This window comes from Ambystoma mexicanum, chromosome 5q (genome assembly GCF_040938575.1).
Source record: "Ambystoma mexicanum isolate Mex_15411 chromosome 5q, UKY_AmexF1_1, whole genome shotgun sequence".
Classification (NCBI taxonomy): Eukaryota; Metazoa; Chordata; class Amphibia; order Caudata; family Ambystomatidae; genus Ambystoma; species Ambystoma mexicanum.
In genome coordinates this window covers 775688405-775708895 of record NC_090933.1, presented here as the reverse complement: position 1 = coordinate 775708895, position 20491 = coordinate 775688405, and the positions used below count along the sequence as shown (strand labels likewise).

At 43.0% G+C, this 20491-nt stretch overlaps 1 protein-coding gene across 2 annotated transcripts in view; it reads left to right on the top strand.

Moving 5' to 3' along the window:
• The window catches only part of TPD52 (tumor protein D52), a 472585-nt gene that overhangs the window by 391833 nt on the left and 60261 nt on the right, over nt 1–20491 (top strand). For both annotated transcript variants that reach the window (XM_069621248.1, XM_069621249.1), the window contains one exon: nt 12393–12441. In XM_069621248.1, the coding sequence (XP_069477349.1) occupies nt 12393–12441 (49 nt within the window). The remainder of the gene's footprint in view (nt 1–12392; nt 12442–20491) is intronic.

Below are 20491 nucleotides of genomic sequence, written 5' to 3'. Positions count from 1 at the left end.
CTTATACTTTAAGTACACAAAACACGTGAGCAATAGTTTTGATTGTTGTTACAATATTAATAGGTTGTGCAGGGAACGGGAGTGCTCCACAAAATGTGGACACCTGCTGTTTTTACACAGCCCATGTGGTTAAACCCAAGTCAACTCACAAGAGCATAGATCCATATGCTGTAGCCCTGGGACAGGTGGGACTGTTTATCATGAATGTACAGACCTTTATGACTGTATTCGAAATGACACTGCATCCGTGTAGGTATTACATACTTTACAGATCGCCCCACATCACCAAATTCTTCACAAGTATCATATCTTGGCTCACAATTATGACCACATCTATTTGAAAGGCCCTTGCTTCGGCCAGAAATTTTCCAAAACAGACAGAGCAGCCCACTGAAGAGTTAATTGCCCTCTGAACCAGAGTGCCTACATTAGTGCTCGGATTTACCAATGGATCCAGACACAGATGCTTCTTGCTCAGTTCTCTGGGCATTGTCCTTCCTTTGCTGTGCACTTTGTTCAGCATCATGGCCTGAGTGCTTGTCCTTGGAGGCACATTTCTGAATGATCACTGAGAAATATGAACAGCAGCGACTGCCTGTTTAGTTTCTAAACTAGCGTGTTCCGCACTACAAACATTACTTCCTGGATGGTGCCGGTAGGTTTCCTTTTTCTAAGAGCACCACGTCATCAGGATGCCACCTTTGGGAGGAGCCACTAGTGGCAGGGAAAGAGAACAAAACAACCGCCCTGAAAGCCATTAAATAAAACAGAAATGTGTAAATCTGCCTTTGTCAGGAGGGGATGGGGACCCCTCCCAGGCTGTGGTGGGAGGCCTACCAGCGTGAACCCAAGGCCAGTCCTACCCCAGGGGGGGAAGGTGGCAGTTGGGATACCTCAAGTTTCTCTTCGCTCCCTAAGTGCCCATATATGTTTGGGCAGCACCACTGTTGATCACTGCATACCTCTTGGAAAAGATGCTGGCCAGTCTTTCTTATTGTTTCAGAGAACAACATGCATCAGCTGCCCTGTCGCATCACCCATTACAAGACAGCCCACCAGAGCCTTCAGCAAGAAGTCAGCCACCAGTCTTCCATCAGCATATCCATACCAGACCCAGGGGAAGAGGGAGAGATCAAGCTGCGGTGTGACACGGGAGCAAAGCTAATTAGCAGAGCCATGGATTACTATGCGCCACCCACTGACACAGAGTTATGTTTTTTTTTCAGCACCTCCACGGAGTGGCTTCTGAAGATAAATCTGTGTGCATCACAAAGCGAACCGCTGAAGTGTGAGTTAGCTGTTGAGTGGGTCCATGACACGAACCTAGTCATTGTTTCATGCGGGATGCCATTGTCAGGAGCCAGCGGCCTGTGAGGGAGAACGGAGTGGCACTTAGGCCCCTTTGTATGTATTTACCAGTTTGTGACAACTCCAGGTCAGGGAAGAACAGGCAGGATTGGCCAGAGAACTAGGCAAGGGAGGGTCAAAGGGAGAAGGAGATGAAGGATAAAGCCTGGTACAGTAAGCAGGAAGGTGTGGGTTTTTGACTGAGGTCCGAGGAGGAGGTGGCTGTCAATTTCAGCAGCACCACTCCTTTCCAAACCCCGGTCCTCCTCACCTGATTCTTCGGAGGATGACTTCTTTCGGCGCCCCTTCTTCTTCTGTGCCTTTTTTTTTGTGAAGAGGAATGGTCTGTCCCGTATGGAAGCCACTCTGTCTCCCTAGTGGAACAGGGATTCAGGTGACTTCCTTCCGGAAGGACCGGAGAGAGGAAAAAAGCGTGAGCTAAAAAAAAACCTCTCTTGACACAGTTCCAGGCTGAGGAGTATGTATAGTTGGAATATGAGTTTTGACTGGTGAAGTAATTCCAGGAGGACCGATATCCAAAAGAAGAGGGTCTGGCTGAATTCCGGGCAGTAGCAGAAAAAGGACTCTGTGAAAGAGAAGGAGTAATAGGCACAGGGGTAAAATGGGAGGAAAGAGGAATTAATTACAGGCAGAAGCAGGGAGCCGGAGGCGGTGCCACCAACAATAGAAAAATAATCACAAGCGGCGAGGAGCCGAAATGCAGAAGGAGGTAGATGGGACAGAGAGCGCCCCCAAAGAGCGCCCCAGAAAGCAAAGGAGAGAAGGAACAGGAACGGAGCGGGATAAGCCTGTGCACTGGCGAAGCGGGATAGAATCCCGTGAGGCAGAAGCGGGAAGGGACCCGTATGTAAGGATCGGGAAGAGACCTGTGAGAATGTAAGTGGGAAGAAGTTCCCATGAAGCAGAGGCGTTTCCTCCTCGCATAAGGAGGAAACGGGAGGCAGGAGCGGGAAACGGGAGGCAGGAGCGGGAGTGACCCGCGGAAAGGAAACGGGATGAGACCCGTAAACTGGTAAGTAGGGAAGTGAACCGCGAAGAAGGAGCGGGAAGAGACCTGTGGAAAGGGAGCGGGAGAGGGTCCCGTGAGGAGAACACAAGAGCGGAAGACCCACAAAAAACAAGGGAGCGAAAGGAGGCGAAGCCGGCAGAGCGACAGCACCTGGAGCGTAAGCGAAGGGTTGCAACGCGCCGGGGAAAATGCGAGGGCGTGGTTTAAAGGCAGGAAGTGGAGGAGAACACGAAAAACTAGACCGATAAGTCAGGAACAGGGAGAAACAAGTCAATGTTGGATCAGCCACCACCGCTGCCACAAGCGCCAGTAAGGAAAAAGAGTGAGGCGCGTGACAGTGGCAGACCAAGACCACCATAAGGAGGAAGGATGGTGAAATGGAGTGTTAGGGCGATTTGTAGAGAAGGTGAGGTATTGGTTGGTGAGAGAAGGTGATGCTGTGTTGTGATTGGACTGTGTTTAAGTGTAAATGGTATTGAGAGAGTAGGCAGTGAGTGAGGGGTGACTGAGGGAGTGAAAGGAGGGTGACTGAGGAGCAGATGGGGTGGAGTAGTGGGAGTGTGGAGAGGGGAGAGTAGAGCAGAGGGAAGAGTGGAGTGGATTGGAGAGAGGAGAGGAGAAGTAGCTGTATAGGGGAGAGTAGGAAGGGGTAAGATCCAAGGGTATATATATGTAAGTGAGTGAAACATCTAAGGGGCAGTGAAGAGAGTAGTAGGGAGAAGATAGATGGAAGGTGGGGAAGACGGAGAGTAGTGTAGGAGGAGAACAGGAGGGACAGAAGTAGAGATAGAGGAACATCAGAGCGTGAGAGAGGAAAGATTGAGTGGGACTTGGGTGTCTGGAAGACATTCCCTTCCCAATCTTTAAAAGCAACTAAGGGTGTAGAGTAGGTCACGCCCTGGAAGTCCCTGGAGGAGTTTAGTAGGCTTTTGCCTTTAGACCATCACTGCAAGACAGACACAGCTTAGACAGCAGGGGCCAATAATCTATAGTCACCAACCTGGGGAACAGTAACACCTGGCTTGGGGAGGGATTTACTACCTCTAGATGAAAGAGAGAGGGGTGGCTCTTAAAGCCTGTTTTTGTCAGAAAGGACCTTGTACCAAATAACAGTAGGAAGCTTGAATCCGTCGTGTAGAGGACAAATTCTCCCAACTAATGTAACCCTCATGTGTACCTAGGGACAGACTGAGGGTTCTATTGGTCGAAAGATGAATAGCACCCGGGAACCCGCTGGCTGCAAAGCAAAAACGGTGGTTAGTACAATGGAAATGCAGAGTACACCAAACCAAACTTAAGCAGGGAATCAGACTAATATGGAGCGCACAAACAGCCTTCCTGAGGTAAATAGCAATGAAGACATACAGCCAGGAGAGGGTTAATCAATCTGTAGACAGACCGAATTGCAATGGTAAATACCTAGGCTACCGGATAGTGACAACAGATAAGGAGACCAGGGAATAGTAGTGCTTACCAGAGTGACCAATACTAGGCTCCATGGGCTAAGAGTTCTTCAATGCAGATACCGGAAGCAGGGAAGTCTTTCGTGTGGAGGGAACAGAATCCTAGGTACGAGGACGCCTGGAATCCAGAAGTGCTCTGAGGCAGTCTCTAGTCCAGCACTTAGTTCCTCACTCCCGCCGGCACGAGGACGCCTAATTTCAAGATCCTGAAAACAGTCTAAATGTCCACAATTCCAAGAGCAGGTACGAAAACAGTCCGTGTTGGTAACAGAACTGGCAGAAGAAGACTGAAACGAGCAAGAAGCAAGAGCAGGTCTAGTTGCGGTCTGGGTCAAAATGTGGGTTTCAAACAATCCGAAGGGCAATACCAAAAGCACAGTCTAAAAGACAGGCCAAGAGTCAGGAAACAATGAAATCAAAACAAACACCACTGCGGATGAAACAAACGGGATCAGAAGTGTTACTGTGTTGTTAGGGGCGTGTCTGTATTGCAGAATTTGCGACACGTGATGTACCACGTGAGCGCTGTCATGATGTCGCCACTGCAGTACGCAGGGTGCCAAACACCCATGGCAACACCCAACGCGCACGGAAGGAGATTGGTGTGCCGCGTTGGGGGAACATGTGATGGCAAGTGTTACGATGACGGCCCCGCATGAATACACACTTCCTTGGTGTACTGAGTCTCAGTTTGCTGCCCGGGCTCCACATCTTGGGTAAGCATTGGCGAGATGAGTTCTGATATGTCGGGCCCATTGCTGTTTTCTGACAGTTTTGCATCAGATCAATGAACACCCATGTAAATGTCTTTTGGGTGTTTGCGTGTCGTTAAGGCTATGGGTGACAGCGCCACATACCCACTCGCCCAAGAGTGGTAGAGCCCCTTCAAAATTTCAATCCCTGCCTATGCAAGCGGCACAAAAACAAGTTGCGCTAAATTAATAGTAAAACTGCACAATAAAAGGTTTTACAATTTTGATAAAAATAATCAAATACTCATCTGTTGGTAAGGGCGGAAGCAACAAGAAAAGAGACTTACTGTGGGACTACAAACATGATCTTTGTAATGAGGGTAAACATACCTTTGGTGGAACCTGAAGGAAGAGCATAGAGTGTAAGGGTTATGAGAGTTGTAGGTTTTCAAAACCCGTTTTCTTGTTACTGTAAATGGGTTAGATGTGATTTTACCAAAGGTAAAATCAGAGTGGTAAATTTCAGAGTGGCCAAAATACTGAAAAAATACTGAATTGTTTTCTTTTTTTAAATTTGGGGGGTGTCTACCCACCCCAGTCCCCTGTTTTGTACCCTTTTAACTCCAACCCCACCCCCACCCATTTAACCTCTTACCCCACTACCATATATATACTTAATTCACATTTTCGGTATTTTGGCTTTTGGTGAAACTTACCACTCTGTTTTATATTCCGTAAAATGACTGGGTTCCCTGTAAATGTAATAAAGAAAAGGGAAATGCCATGCCACAAAATGTTCCTCCCAGTTTTTCTGAAGACCGCTTTTGTGATTCGTTTTCTTTTTTTTTTGTTGATCACTTTATTTATAGTTTCAAAATAAAACATACCAAAGAACACTAACATCAACATATCCATAACATCAGGGATCTGCTCTCAGATTGCAAGAAACACAAGTATGTTATACAATCGAACATACAATTTTGCAATTCGAAAAATAAAGACTTTAAAAACTACTGTAAATCTCTATTTAGCAACCAGTTTCAACACCTAACTATAACAGACAATACAACACCAACAAACACACAACACCATATAGAAGTCATAATAATCCCCCAAATACTGCATACAGAATCCAAATTATTTAGTTAATGGGCTTTAACTATACAGTTCATTAAAAGGACCCCAAATCCGAGAATACAGCCCCTCACGCTTTTGCTTGCATTACCTTCTTGTAGTTAGATAAGGTGCAGACGTCTAATAGCCATTCATCTCCACTTGGCTTTTTCCTTTATTTCCAAACTTTTAGTATTTGCTTAGTCGCCATTACCAAAACCCTATTGATCCAATCTGTTCTCACTTTAGCCTTGTCCCCTCTCTCTCTGTTCGACAACAGAATAACCGAGTAGGGAGTGCACAGGAGCGAATCCCCCAGTATAATATCTAATCTGTTTAAGACTTCACTCCAAAAGGTGGATACCCTTGAGCATGACCACAGCAAATGTAGTAAGGACCCCCAAAGGATGATCTCACAGGCTCAAGGTCTCTCTCTCATGACATCCCCTAGCATTCCCTGCCTTTCTGTCAGGAGAATTTTGAGATCTCTGTAGCGCCCGCGTTCTCTACTCCCAATCCCAAAGGTTTCCCTGAGGCATTCATATGAGATCATATGACCATCCTCCCAAACATCGCGTATTCTAAGAATGCCCTTTCTGATCCAACTATGCCAGCATAAAGTTTTGTTCGCAAATTTTAGCCCTGCATTATACCAAAGAGATGCATCGCAGTGTATCAGGATGTTATCCTCTCTATTTGCCATAAATGTTTGTAAAGCCTCTCTAGTTGTACACATAGTAGCTAATCTCACTGTAGAATTTGCCATTTTAGACATTGAGTACATATCACATAGAGCATAAGGCGAAAACTGTTCACTCTCAATAATCTGCCAGTAAGGGACATATTTGTGAACTTCGGAAAAATACGACGTTGATTTTTTTAGAAGAAATCCAGTGCAATAATTCATTAGTTTGGGATACCCAAATCCTCCTTCCCTCACAAGGCATGTTACAATATACCTAGGAATCTTAGGTCTGTTGCCCTCCACGCAAAGAAACTCCTGAAAGACCTTATCAATACTACCAATAACCTTCTTGGTGAATTTTAGGGTGACTGATTGGATAATATAAAGCACTTTTGGCAAAAGAATCATTTTTATGGTATTCATTTTCGCCCACAGTCCCAGTGTTCAACAACCCCATTTCAATATATCTCTTCAAATTTTCTCCAGATTTTTGAAATATTATATTCCGCCATTTTTTTCAGGTCATAGACCTGAAATTCCTAAATACTTCATTGCTCCCGTCTCCCAATGGCAATCCCAGGAACCTATAACATTCCTAGGTTGTCCAACATCTAGAGGAAAAACCACTGTCTTTTCCCAATTTATTTTGTGGCCCAACAATAACCCCACATCCTTGAACATACTTTGAAGCTTCTCACATCCTTCCACGGGTTTGACAAGATGATAGTCATGTCATCTGCATAACATCAGATTTTAACTTCACTATCCCCAAATTGAAGCCCATGAAGAATCTGTTCTTGTTTTATATATGCAATCAACGGTTCCAGTGCCAAATTAAATAGATACAGCCCTGGCTGGTACCTCTGGGCAAAAGGAATGGAGAAGACATTACACAATTGACCCAGATTCTGGCACTAATCGATGAGTTAAATGTTTTGATAACTATTATAAAAGTGTCCCTAAAGCCCATTTTCCTAAAGGCCTTTTCTGCATCCATAAAAATTAAGTGTCCTGAATCTTTTCTTCGTTAATCCCATTATGTCTATTAGTGTCCTTATATGGACATACCCAAATCTGCCCCGCATAAATCCAACCTGAGTCCGACCTATCAAATCACCAATGCACCTATCAAGCCTATTAGTCATTATTTGCGTAAATATTTTAAGGTCAACATTTAATAACGTGATCGTTCTGTAGTTTTCACATTTTTTGGGGGGGTTTTCCATGATTTCGGGATCACCACAATGCAAGCCTCTTTCATTGAGGGACATACAATCCCATCAGACATAAAACCATTATACAGCATACACAAGAACGGTGTCAATACTTGATCTAACGCCCTATAAAACTCAACGGAAGACCGTCCAAACCTGGTGATTTACCTATGTTGAGTTGCCCGATGGCCGCCAATATTTCTTCCCCCGTGATAGCACCATCAACCGTTGTGGCTTGATCAGCAGAGAATCGTGGTAAAGCCACTTTATCAAAAAAAAAGTTTCCATACTCTCGGATGTTGGGAATTGGTCTTCCCTAAATAGAGATTCATAAAATGTCCTGAATCTCTCGCATATCTCACCTCTCTTAAATTTATATTCTCCTCCTTCACCCTCTAATTTCTGAACAAAGGAGTTATCAACCAGAGCGCGTAGCCTATTTGCTAATAACCTGCCATTCTTGTCCCCTTGTTCCCAGTACTTCTGCCTCATGAAGAATATACCCTTTCCATATTGGATGGCCATCTCCTGTCTAAGGCATTCCCTTAATCTCTCCACATCAGCCTTATCTTTGCTACTTTTTGTTATTTGTTATTTCCTCTGGCCTGTGCCCAATTCACTTCCCAACCTCTTAAGCTCACCCCTTCCTTTTTTCCTCATGCAAGCTGTACTATTCATCAGTTCCCCCCTAATGGCTGCCTTGAAGCTGTCCCAAACCATTATATTGGATGCAGAATCCTCATTTATAGTAAAGAAATTCTGGCAAATTCTTGTAGTGACTCGACTACTCCTTGTTCTTGCAGTCTGTATGTTTTCAAACGCCATTTACAGGATCCAGACCATTCCATTCCCATATACAATCTCATTGTCATCAAGGAATGATCCGAGATACCCCTTTCCTTAATATCTACACTCGAGATCTTTTCAGTAAGTCTTTCCGAAACCAGGAAGTAGTCAATCCTTCAATATGAATCATGGACCGGTGAAAAAAAAGGAAAACTCTCTCTCCTCGGGGTGCATGAATCTCCAGGCATCGACTCGGTTCAGACTGTGTAAAAACTCATTAAACACTTTACTTGTGCTCTCCGCTGTATATCTGCACTGGCCAGAACGGTCCATCCTCCCATCAAGGACACAAAGCCACCCCCCAGGACCATGTATTCCCCATTCATCCCGTTTAAAAGGGATATTATCTTCCTGAAGAAACTGCTCCCTCCAACACACGGTCCATAAACAGACCCTATTGTGATTAAGTTACCTTCATATTTAACATCTATCGGGATTGTCCTCCCCTCCTCGTCCATCACAACTTTCTCCATGCTCAAATTCAGACCCTTATGCAGCAGTATTCCCACTCGTCTCGATTTGGTACTGTGACAGTTTAATAATACTCTAGTAAACAGAGTGTTTTTAAGGAGGTGCTTGGATTCTTTTCACAGGCGAGTTTCCTGTATAAGAGAAATATCAATGTTCTCTCTCCTCAATCTTGCCAGTACCTCCCTCCTCTTCCTAGGGATATTAAGGCCCTTAACATTCCATGAACAGTCGTTTAATTCACCCATCTAGCACCATTCTCCAAAATGTATCCAGCCATCTAATTCAAATACCTTCCTTTCATAGCATGATATTAGGGGGCAGAAGATCATATCACATATAGAAGTTCACAAAACAACAGACAACAAAAACAAACACACATAACCTAAAAAAACACTTTAAAAAATGCATAACACAACACCCTGCATCTCCGCAGGGTGATATTGAGCAATATGTACAAAAACATCCTTGGCTTGAACTGAAATTACTCCAAAGCCTGCGCCCTTTTTCTGGTTCTTTAAGCAAAGTATAATAGTAATCATCCCTACCTCACCCTCGCCAGCCTCTATTATTCAACTAACATTATGATCTTCCTAAGCTTAGGTCATTAAGTTAACCAACTGTATAGCGCCTTAAATCATATTCTGTATTGGCCAACAACACTTTCACTCACAGTCCTCTACTATTCATTAATCTCCACATAATCCCCATAATTAATATCACAGTTTCGGTTTGAAATAATAACGGTATTATTCCTGGCCACAGGACATTGCATCACATCTCATTGGTTGCACCTTAAAGCAATCAATGTGAGACTAATGTGATTATTTCCAAACAATTCAGAAAGCAGAAAACATCTCTATTTGCCTTAAAGTCAATGGTGGCTGGGAAGCTATGGGAAGCTAACAGCTGATACAGACTAACAATTACTTTAATAAAACTAATGTCCAGCACTTTGGCAAACGCTGTTAAATTCGTATATAATAAGAGAGAAACAGTGCAGTATGAATAAGCCCGTGCCAGAGGCAACAGAACAGTTAACCATGACCCACACCAAAACACTTAGCTATACCCAACATTAATAGTCACTTTATAAATACACAGCATAATGGAGATTCGGGTCTCCGTGATGTAGAACAAACAACCAAGGTTTCCGCTTTCCACTTGTTGTTATAGCTCTCCTCCTGCAGTCTTGGTGGTTATAATGGCATCCCACAGTGCAGTGTTACAGTCATTAAGGGAGCCATCTCCAACACCCACAAGATCCTGCTTTAAGTTCATAGTGTTGCACTGCGTGGTTCCCATAGTCAGCAAAGTACAGCAAGTTAAAATAATGCAGTGTTCATGCAACCCCACTCCCCCAGGCAGACTTTGGGCATACTGCCAAAATGAGTCGCTGTCACCTTGTGTAAGCTGCTGATTGAAACACGTTGTGTGAAGCACGTCATGCAAGGCACATTACCTTAGTACTTGCAACTGAACTGGGCATCAGAAGAAAAGTAGGTTCATCCTGTCGGTCTGCACTACGCACCACGCTGCGTGGACTCTGTTATCCGATCCATCCGGTGTGATGTTGAGTACGCCTCTCCCCGGCCGCATCCGCATTCCGCCGACTGCGTTCCACAATCATGGCCCATCTCCTATTTCCTGCAGCATAATACGATGCACGCAGCAGACGCTACTACATCCTTTACTCTAGTAGCTCGGGCCCGATAATACGAATTAATACAAACATAAACGGAATAACAGTTGCGGCCTGCGGCGGTAGTTCCAATGCAATTAAAGCCGAAAATTAAGACAGATAAGCCAGATTAAGTTAAAAAAAAAACACTGGCAAAGAGCTTACAAATAAAAAAATAAAATAAAAAGCATATGTCTCAAATCCAATTCCATTGATGGGGTAAACTCATCTTTTCTTCTTAGATGGTAAAGATCTCTGTGAAGTAGAAGAGTTAGAGGCAGTAGCGTCCATTGGTTGCATATCTCTATCCTTTTCCAAGTCACTCAGGAATGCTTCCGCTCCTTTACTATCACTGAAGGAGAACAATCTGCCACCCATAGCAACTCTGAAGATGGCTGGGTAAACCATGTGTTATTTGAAGTTTTTATCCCTCTTGCCTTTTCATTTGCAGCTTTAAACTCCCTCCTCTTGTCCAAAACATCATGGCTTAAGTCCCCAAAAATCATCACTCTGACCACCCCAAGAGAGGTCATTTAGCTCACATGCTTTCATGAGCACCATTTCTTTCATCAGGAATCTCAGTAACTTTACAACAAAATGTCTAGGTCGTTGTCCCAATGATGGTTTTGGCCCCAGACTCCTGTGTGCGCTCTCCAAATACAGGCTTGTTTTTGGGTCCAGCTTGAGTGAAGAAATTACAGCTTTTTCAATAAACTCCATATGTTACCCTCTCTCAATGTCCCCAGGAAGGCCAACAACCCTAACATTATTTCTCCTGGAGACATTTACCTGTTCAGAGATCTTCAAGGGCAGTTTTTCATTCTTTATCTGAAGGTCCCTAATCTGGTCTTCCATCCTTTCCACCCTGCCATCCACCTCATTCAAATAAGTCTCCACTCTTTTGATGCTGGAAGTAAGCTCAACATATCTTTCCTCTGCCATGGACATTTTCTCTTTGATTGCAGCGACATCTAGTGTCAAATTGGTCAGCAAGTCCAGTACCTTATCTTCTCTCTCATCTGGGGTCTTCTCTCCACCCCCCTTCTGCCTTTTTGTGCGGTGTTTTGGATCAGTTATGGTTGAGTCAGCCATGGTAGAGCAGGGATTCAGTTCAGGCGCAGGATCTCAGCCTTCAGGCAGCCATCCCTAGAGCTGTCAGTTATAGAATCCCTCGTGATTAGTTTTCTATCTATCAAAGCACTGTAAAAGTGAGAAACATTTATAAGCTTAGTCATAGTGAGATATTTGTACTTAACACTATAGGGAGGTACAAGATAATTCATTAGTAAAGTGACTTTGCCCGTAATTATGTTTAAAGGTTCTATATGATGACATTCTGCTAGAGAAAGCTTATACCTTAACATTAGATTAAAAAATATATATCTTATTCAAATATTTATTCAAAGTATTTGATTGCTTTCATCTACTAATGCTGCCAAAAAAGACATCATTCTCTGATCTTAATATCTTTGTTGCACCACAAGAAGTGGGACTTCATTTGTTTAATACTAAGTTTATCAAAATAAATAACATTTTTAACAGCTTACACTGTATATATGATTGAATCTAAGTCAGAAATCCAGGAAACACTGTTAATTTCAATGACCTCTTCAAAGGAAATGGGAAAAATTGTTTTTTGTAAAATTATCCATGAAGGTTGAGCATCAAGAGCCTTATAACTGAACCAATGATGACTTTCCTTTGAGTTAAGGATTTGGGAAGATATTTGTGACCATGGGTCTTCCCAAAACATGTTTTTAAAGTTTAACATGAAAATTTGACTGCCTCTAAAAAACAATTTTTACGTGTATTATCAAGTCTCCTGTTTTACCTTAATTTCTGTTCCTTTCTAGAAATTCGCCCACTTTTAAGTCCTTCGAAGAAAAGGTTGAAACTTTGAAGGTAAGGATTATTCATACAGCTGGTGTGGCTTTTAATTGGCTATGTATATAATTTAAAGTGGTCTTGTATAGCGAACTACTGCAATTTTAGTGGCCTTATGTCCATTTGTTCTGCCAAGACGATGGGTGGGGGAGAGTTAGTGTGCTTAAGGGAGAGGCAGCTGGCAAATCTGGTGTTGATATGATATGATATGATAGGTTATTTATAACTCGCTTAATGCCCTGAGGTTTCTAAGCGCAGAACTGGGAATCGAACCCATGTTGCTCCGTGTCGTGTTGCTTCCAAGGCGAGCACGTTGTTGCTGAGCTATCCTCACGAGACAAGGGAGAAGCAGATGGATGTGCACCAGAAGTATCTGAGTAGTCTTGACGGCCCTTTTCTTTCTGTGCGATTTGTGACCCTGGAAATAGGGTGTGTGTTTTCTGTGGAGGGGAAGACTTAAGGTTTATTAGCTGCCTGTGCTGGGTGACCGAGTGGGACTCTGATTTGGAGGGCGGAGTGTTATGACATGCGGCTGAAGATTTTGTGGGTCATGCAGTGAACTCTATTTTAAATTAATGTGGTGAAGAGATGGTAGCACTCATATCGCTGCCGTGTGTGCGGTGGTCCATGTATGTAGTGTAAAGGTGCAAGTGGAGAGAAAAGTGAGTTGGTTGGATGGGGAAGAGAGAGGTCGTTTGAGGGGTTCTTGAGGAATACTTTATTGCAGTTTAGTGATTGGTTGAACCAGTGGATTTCCAGTCTGCCATCAAGCTGACAGCATAGGTACGGCCATTATTTATCCTTGGGCATGAGGTGTCTAAGTTATACTATATGATGTTTGGATGTGTGATGTTGGTGTCCTTCCAGAAGATGAAAGAATTGGGGAGACTTCACTGCTTTTGATTTCTAGGGTGTTCCTGATTAAGGCATTATATTTGTACAACTCAGTGAGAATGGCTACCATACTCTAAAAGTCAGAATGGTCTGGCAATTAGGGGTTGGGTGTTTGTAGTAGTTGGTGCAGTTCTGGTGGGTCTTTGGGTCCTAACATTGGATTGCAAGTAGGTTGAAAGCTTCCAGTTGGTCGTCTTCAAAAGGTTCCATGCTTTATATGTGATTTAGCATATATTCTGAGAGGCACAAGTTGATTCCGTTGATGAAATCGAGTCTGTAGAATACTAGGATGATGATTGCTACAGGTCTCTGTGGAACCTTATATTATGGCTTTATAATGTATGTCGATTGCATGAATTTAATTGATACTTTTTTATTTTACTTTTTTACATAATTCGGGCAGAAGCCCTTCCCACCTCCTGCAACCTCTATTGCCCCGTTCCAACCCCCCAACAACACAAATAACAAATATTGCCTGACCTCAACCAACCATCTACATTTTAGTGGTAAAAACAGGTAATTGTCACAAGTCTCTCCCCTTCTCACCTGCTTTTGTTGTTTACTTGTGACCTTCTGTGATGTCTTTCTCACGGTCCGGGATTTGTGCAAATCCGAGCGCTGGTCCTCGGATTCCAGCGTGAGGTTCGCTGTCCTACTTCCGGGAGCGTTCAGAAGTCCAGGAGCGTTCAGAAGTCCAGGGTGGATACCAGGAAGGAATGATGTTTGCACTCGGAGGCATGGAATGCCGTGACCCGAGCGCAGAAGAAAATCAAGGAAGATCGGAGGTAAGGTAGAGGAATGGAAGAAAGGAAGAGGGATTCAAGGAACTGGGAACCAGGAATCAGAAGAGAGCCCCAGGCGAACTCCGGCAACTCACGTCCCACTACAGCAAGCGGTAGCGTTGAGACGCGCAGAGCCGCGGGTGCGTGTCTGTTTTGCAGAGCGTACAGCGTGGATCGTAGAGACTGGCCAGCAGCATTCAGTTTCAAGCGGCCATGTTGGAAGGATCACTGTATTCAATCCCCTATGGGTCAGGGACCAGGAAGTCCAGAAGGGGCGCAGACGACAGTTCATGACAGTAATGGAATTCATACAAAAAATGTTTGAGGTTGAGCAATAGTCCCATTACCGCATTATGCGCCAGATGGTTCGGACTTGTATTGGTTACATCACATCATGCTGCACAGAATCCTCTTGTTTGGAAGGCGAGTACATTGCCCGTAAGCTATCCTTCGGCCAATGAAAGAAGCAGCTTCTTACTATGGTTTTCTAGTTGTTCAAGTTTTGTGCTTGTCCGGTGGCTTTGGACAGTCCCATTTCTTCAGGCCAAACAATCGATGCGAGTTTGGTTGTTGTGATGCCTTAAATCAGAAGTTCTGTTTTGGTTGGGTTTAGTTTAGTTGCTTTGTCGTCGTCCAGGAGTCAGTTTGTGTGAGGCAGGTGCTAAAGTCTATTTGAATAGTGATTGAAGTCTGTGTGAGTTTGTAGATAAAATAGTTGATGATGATTTCCAAGGTATTGGGGAGAGAGGTATGGGGGAAGGGACATGCTACGCTTGTCACTAATCTGATGTTCATGAGTCTTTTTGGCTGATCATACCAAAGGTAGCGTAAAATGTCCCACTAGATTAATGCACTTGGTTTGTTTGCATTGGCATTTCCATAAGCGTTAAAGCATTATTGTACATGTTGCTCCTGAGATTCCGAATTACTGCGACTTATTATGGTCGGGGCAACCACTGTAAACATAGTTGTCAGCTCTTTTTCAAATGGTTAGTGTCTACCATAGGCACATAATCTTTTGTATCTTTTTATTAAAGTGTTTTATTGGTTAGCAATTTCCAGCCTTTAAAGAATTACTAATTGGTAGCTCTAATCATACAATTCATTACAAAAGATTAAAACATGCATACCTTACAATTGTCCTCTTTCATAAAAAAACCATTACATTGATATTTAAAAATAAAGTAATTCTTTTCAACTACAAATATTTATTTAATATGCTAAAGTGCGATCTTACTTTGCTTGTTCAAGTCTTATCTATGTCCCAGCCTCCAGTGTCTTAATGATTTTCATAGACTCATTCCAAATGTGCAAGGCCGCAATCGTGATGACTACCGACTCTGCTCCCTGGATGGTGCTCCAAAACTGGTTCGAGTCGAACTCCCTGGCGTTGTGGGTAAATCTGCCATAACTTAGTCTATAATTCTCCAATAAACTGCTACATTGAGTGAGAGTATGTCTGCTAGTTTCTATGGCCTCACCACATATCCGGCAGAGTCTATCCTCTTTTTGTCATGCTCTTCCAGCTACCAGTGTAGTCCAAAGTGGGAAGTATATTGATGCTCATGTAACTAATTACCTGTCTTTACTCACCAGTGCAGGGCTTGGTTAAATATGTGCAGACAGAAATACCTTTGTGGAATATTCTTTACATCTCATCTTGTATTCCAGTTTACTCAAATTAGAGGCCTAGTCCCATAACAAAGTTTGTTTTGTATTTCCCTGCAGAAAAGTGGTTAGGTACTGTCATCTGGGAGGGCCAAGTGGATGGTGTCCAAGAAAGTCATGACTGAGTCCTCTAAGCCCTGATATAGAGAATCAAAAGTTTGCTGATTGGAGATTCCAGTGAATATATGTAAAAGTGAGGTGCAGTAATTTCCCGCCCTGCAGACCGTGACGTAAAACTCGGATCTTCACATCATCCAACTGGCATACAATGATAGCAAGCCGAGTTCACAGTGCAGTGCTTCCACATGGACAGCAGAAGGGACTCCAAAGATAGACCTCAACAATCTATCCTCAATTCTGTCCAGTCAAGACACCATGTTTCATGGTAGGGGTTCAAGGCTGTATAAGTCACACAGGTCTATACCATATTTATAAAGTTTAATGTATCCCACAATGTTATGGCCACCCTTTCTGGTGTTGCAGACTTTAAAAACACCCCATCTTTTTGTCACTTTCTGACTGACATAATTACTCACAATGAACAAATTGGATAAAGCATTTGGGCTATTTGCCATTAAACCCTCAGTTATTTTTTATGAGGGTAAGGCTGTCCCAAAGCTTATTTATGGGATGAAACTACACTACCATGAGTTGACAACGTTTTGTGATACATTAGATGGTATGATGTGGAGGCAGGTGCTTAAGATACCAAACTCCGTACCAGTGGCAGCCATCAGATATGAATTAGGATTGGCCTCCCTGGAGGTTTTGGTGAATTGGAGATTTCTAGCCCTTTTCCATAGTATGATTGCCCCTCTCCCTCACACGCTTTATGCAGATTTAGGAAAATTACTAGATGTTTGTAGTCCAGGACTAAAACCGAAAATGTTTTTATTAGGAGTGCGGGAGACTAGTGATCTATGTTTAAAAGATCTTGGTACGGATATAGTGACCCTTATTTCAAATCCGGAAAGGGTTAAAACATTGCTATTCGAGAAAGACTGGATTGTTACGAAAGATGGATAGATTTCACTCATATCCTTCTTTGATGCACCTACAGTGGGATCATAAGAGATGCAGGGTTATATCACCCCTTCTCTTACAATTTCCTATCGATTCTAGTGGACGATCCTGTTAAAACTCTGCTGGAATGTATTGCCAACGTGTGAAGTGCTCTTACGAAGGAAATTAATAGGCATCGAAGAATCATACTGTCGATTTTGTAAGATGGTTGGAGTGACTGAAACTGCTAAACATCTGCTCCTATCGTGTACCTCACTGTGTAATGAAAGGTTGCTTTTTTTGGGCAAAATTTGCTAAATCTGGCCACAATGGGGATGAAAAGTACATATGGTCCCGCTGTATCAATATTCAAAATACCTCAGAAGGCTTAGCAATTGTTTCATTTATAAAGTGTCTGGATTTATACAATGTATGTGATACAGCATTATCGGTTTAGTAATCAGTCTCTTAACCCTGTTTATATATCAGTTTATGTTCCGGAACCACTTATGAAATTTGATGGGGATTGATTTCTGTCCAAAAGCCCCTCGGAGCCCTCCATTTTTTTTACTTTTTTTTATTGGATCTTTTACATGTATGATACATTAAGAGGCTCTAAATTGTTTTGCACTTGGTTTTATCAAAATTGTAATGTAACTGTACTATAATGTTAGATTAATTGTTTGGCGTTTGTTTTATAGCAATTGGTTTTATAGGCGAAAGTAATACAGTTTTTATAACTGTGTATCAATGTTAAAATTGTATTATTTTGTTATATTGATATCTGTGATGAATTGAAATGTAGGCAGTGATTTTAATATCTAAGCACTAAGTGTGCGATCATGTGAGACTGTGTAATACTATGTTAATATGTCGGTTATCTTGTCTTATTAAATACTGTTGTAAAGGTATTTTTAAACCATATACAATAAAAAATAAATGTATATGTTATGGGTATATCCATGTAAATGTAGCTCTTAACGACTTCAAGGCTCTCTCTCTCTATAATATCCATCGGTATTTATAACATCGAAGTTTCTTAAAAACAATGACATTGGTTTTGGTAGTATTTATCTTCATGTTGTTATTGGTAGCTTAGTTGGCAAGTGCTTCAATGGAATGTTGAAGACCTATAGGAGTTAGGTCCAATAAGATGATATCCTCCCCATATGCAAGCCATGGTACCAATTGTTTTCAACACGAGGAACATTTTGAGCTGTACTTAGAGATTTATCAAGGTCAGCTGTGTAAAGGTTAACTAGTAAAGGCAACATGATGTATCCTTCTTTTAGCCCTAAATTCACTTAATTGGCGATCGAGAGAGAGCCTTCAGAGTACAGTGGGACCGAAGCGGTGTTGTGAGTGTATACCAATTTTATTAAATATAGCAGGTCAGAGTTTATTCCTATGAGAAACCATAGGGTATCTCACCCGCTGGTCCCTGGGGATCTCTCTCTGAGGTGGCTAGGGCATGGCCATCGCCTTTGGATCCATACCTTGGGGGTGGACCCATGTGGGAGGATTGCCTGGGTGAGGGGTCTTCGAGGAGTAGGGGTGAGCCAGCCGATGATGAGATGCGGTATTCCCCCCTCCCCTATTTTGTTTATGCACCCATCCTATGTTTTAGGATGCTCTGAGGTCCAACTCCCCCCTGCCCCTTTTTACACAAGCACTGGGCCGCGGAAGAGGTTGACTGAGAGTAATAACAATAACGTTCATATATCGTACTGGACATGTGCCGCTAATCAGGTAAAGTCAGGCATACCAATTAGCTCTCCTCACACGAATAAAAGGCAGAACCCAAAGACACACTCTGAGCAAGGCGGAACATGAGTACGAACAGGGCTTCCGGGACAAAGGCAAACCTACTGGAGCAGAGTGACGGACCGAGGGATGAGAGCAGCAGGTCGAAAACCCCAAGGGTTACCTGCTGGAGGTCGCTGCCTCTGACAGGCTGCGATAAACATGTGGAGAAGGTCAGATGCCACAAGTGAAGACTGTATTGTGTTTCAAGGACGCCAGTGACCAGAAGAGATGCACACAGCCGGTGAGTTGTCATCGACTTGAAAGATCGGTCTGTTGTGAAGTTTGAAATAGCAACATTATATCGCAAGCAAAGCTGCACGTGTGTGAATGAAACGCGGGGAAAGGCAGACCTGTGAATGAACTTTGAAGTGAAAGACAGCTGCGAAAACAGCGATACTAAGTAACAGAGTGGTCCAGCGAAAGGAAATAACCCACTCGAAAGTCTCTGTGAAAAGAAAATTGTTTGAAGTGATAATGCGTATGAACAGCCAAGGTGAAATAAAGAAGTTTTACTCCTAGAGAGGGGCAAAGTGAAAGTTGAACTGTAAACATTGAGTCAAAGTGGTCCTGCAGTGGTCTGTAAAGAAAGCCACGCACATTCAAAAGTTTTTGACATCCAAAAGTGGACCGAGCCCGACAGAGTGAGACCCGCAGAAAAATAAGCTAGGGGAAGGGAGCGCCCCTTGCAAATTGTGTTGAACTTTATCATGAGAGCTCTGAACCCGACAAAGGGGGACCTTTGTGAACTTTTGTGGTTGAAACATTATTTTGGAAGTCAAGAGAAGAGACTTAAACGTGGAAGGCCAGGCGGGCCACAATCCACATTTTGGAACTGTTTATTGTGTTGGAAGCCGAGCCAGAGAGTGTCATCCTGCCTACAGGGACATCCCTACTCTGTGAGGTCTAACGTGGGGAGGAGAGCTGGTTCAACCACATTTCATTTGAACACTGATTTTTCCTTTTGCATAGATTTCACTTTTTTACACTTTTTTGTACAAGAGATAGGGCAGGCATTAGGCTTTGTTAGCATGGGCCATTTTGAGTTGACAGACTCCACTAGGACTGTTATTTATTATTTAATGGTCAAGACTACTCCGATCTTAGATATAGTGCAAAATAGGAGTTTCTCCAACCCCAACAGTTTCCATAAAGGTTTTACAAATTGTACCAATCGTGTCAGCATCATTCTTGTGATACCATGCCTCCCCTACATTACCCAAGATCTAAGTTTGCCCCAAACGATAGCCCTGTAGATCCTATCAAATGCGCAGCAATAATCTATAAAGTACAGATAGTCTCCTACCAGGAAGGCGCATGGTTTCAGCAATAATAGAATTCAGATGTTATGGGTGATGTTACAACCACATCTAAAACCTGTTCGGAAAACAGGCAGGAGATCAGACTTATCAACCCAAGCTTGTAATTTTACCAAGATTAAATTTGCAAAAATCTTACAACAGGAGTCTGTCATTGCTAGAGGACGGGCAGTAAGCAGCAGGATCTGTCCTGCATCACTTCTTAAATACTGGGATAATTTTGGAATGTCTCCAGCTATTAGGAATATTTCCAGTTTCCAATATTTTAGCAAATACCACTGACAACAACTGAGCTCAATGTTCGGGGCTATTTATGATAACTACGTTTGCTAACTGGTCAGAGCCCGGCTCTCGAGATCCCTTCAGTTTATGAATGCCTTTAAGGATATCAGATTCCTCAAATCCCTCTGTGGCTAATTCCCGCTGGTAATGATAATTATCCATATAATCTCTTTCTGCACTGGGTAATTGGTGGCTGGTGATGTGATTTACCCAGGTGGCCTCAGAGATTGGGTTTAAAATCAGGTGGGTCTCCCCACCTAGAAAAGTCCTATATTCATGCCAGAATTATTTTCGACTGTCTAAAGAGAAATGACCAGT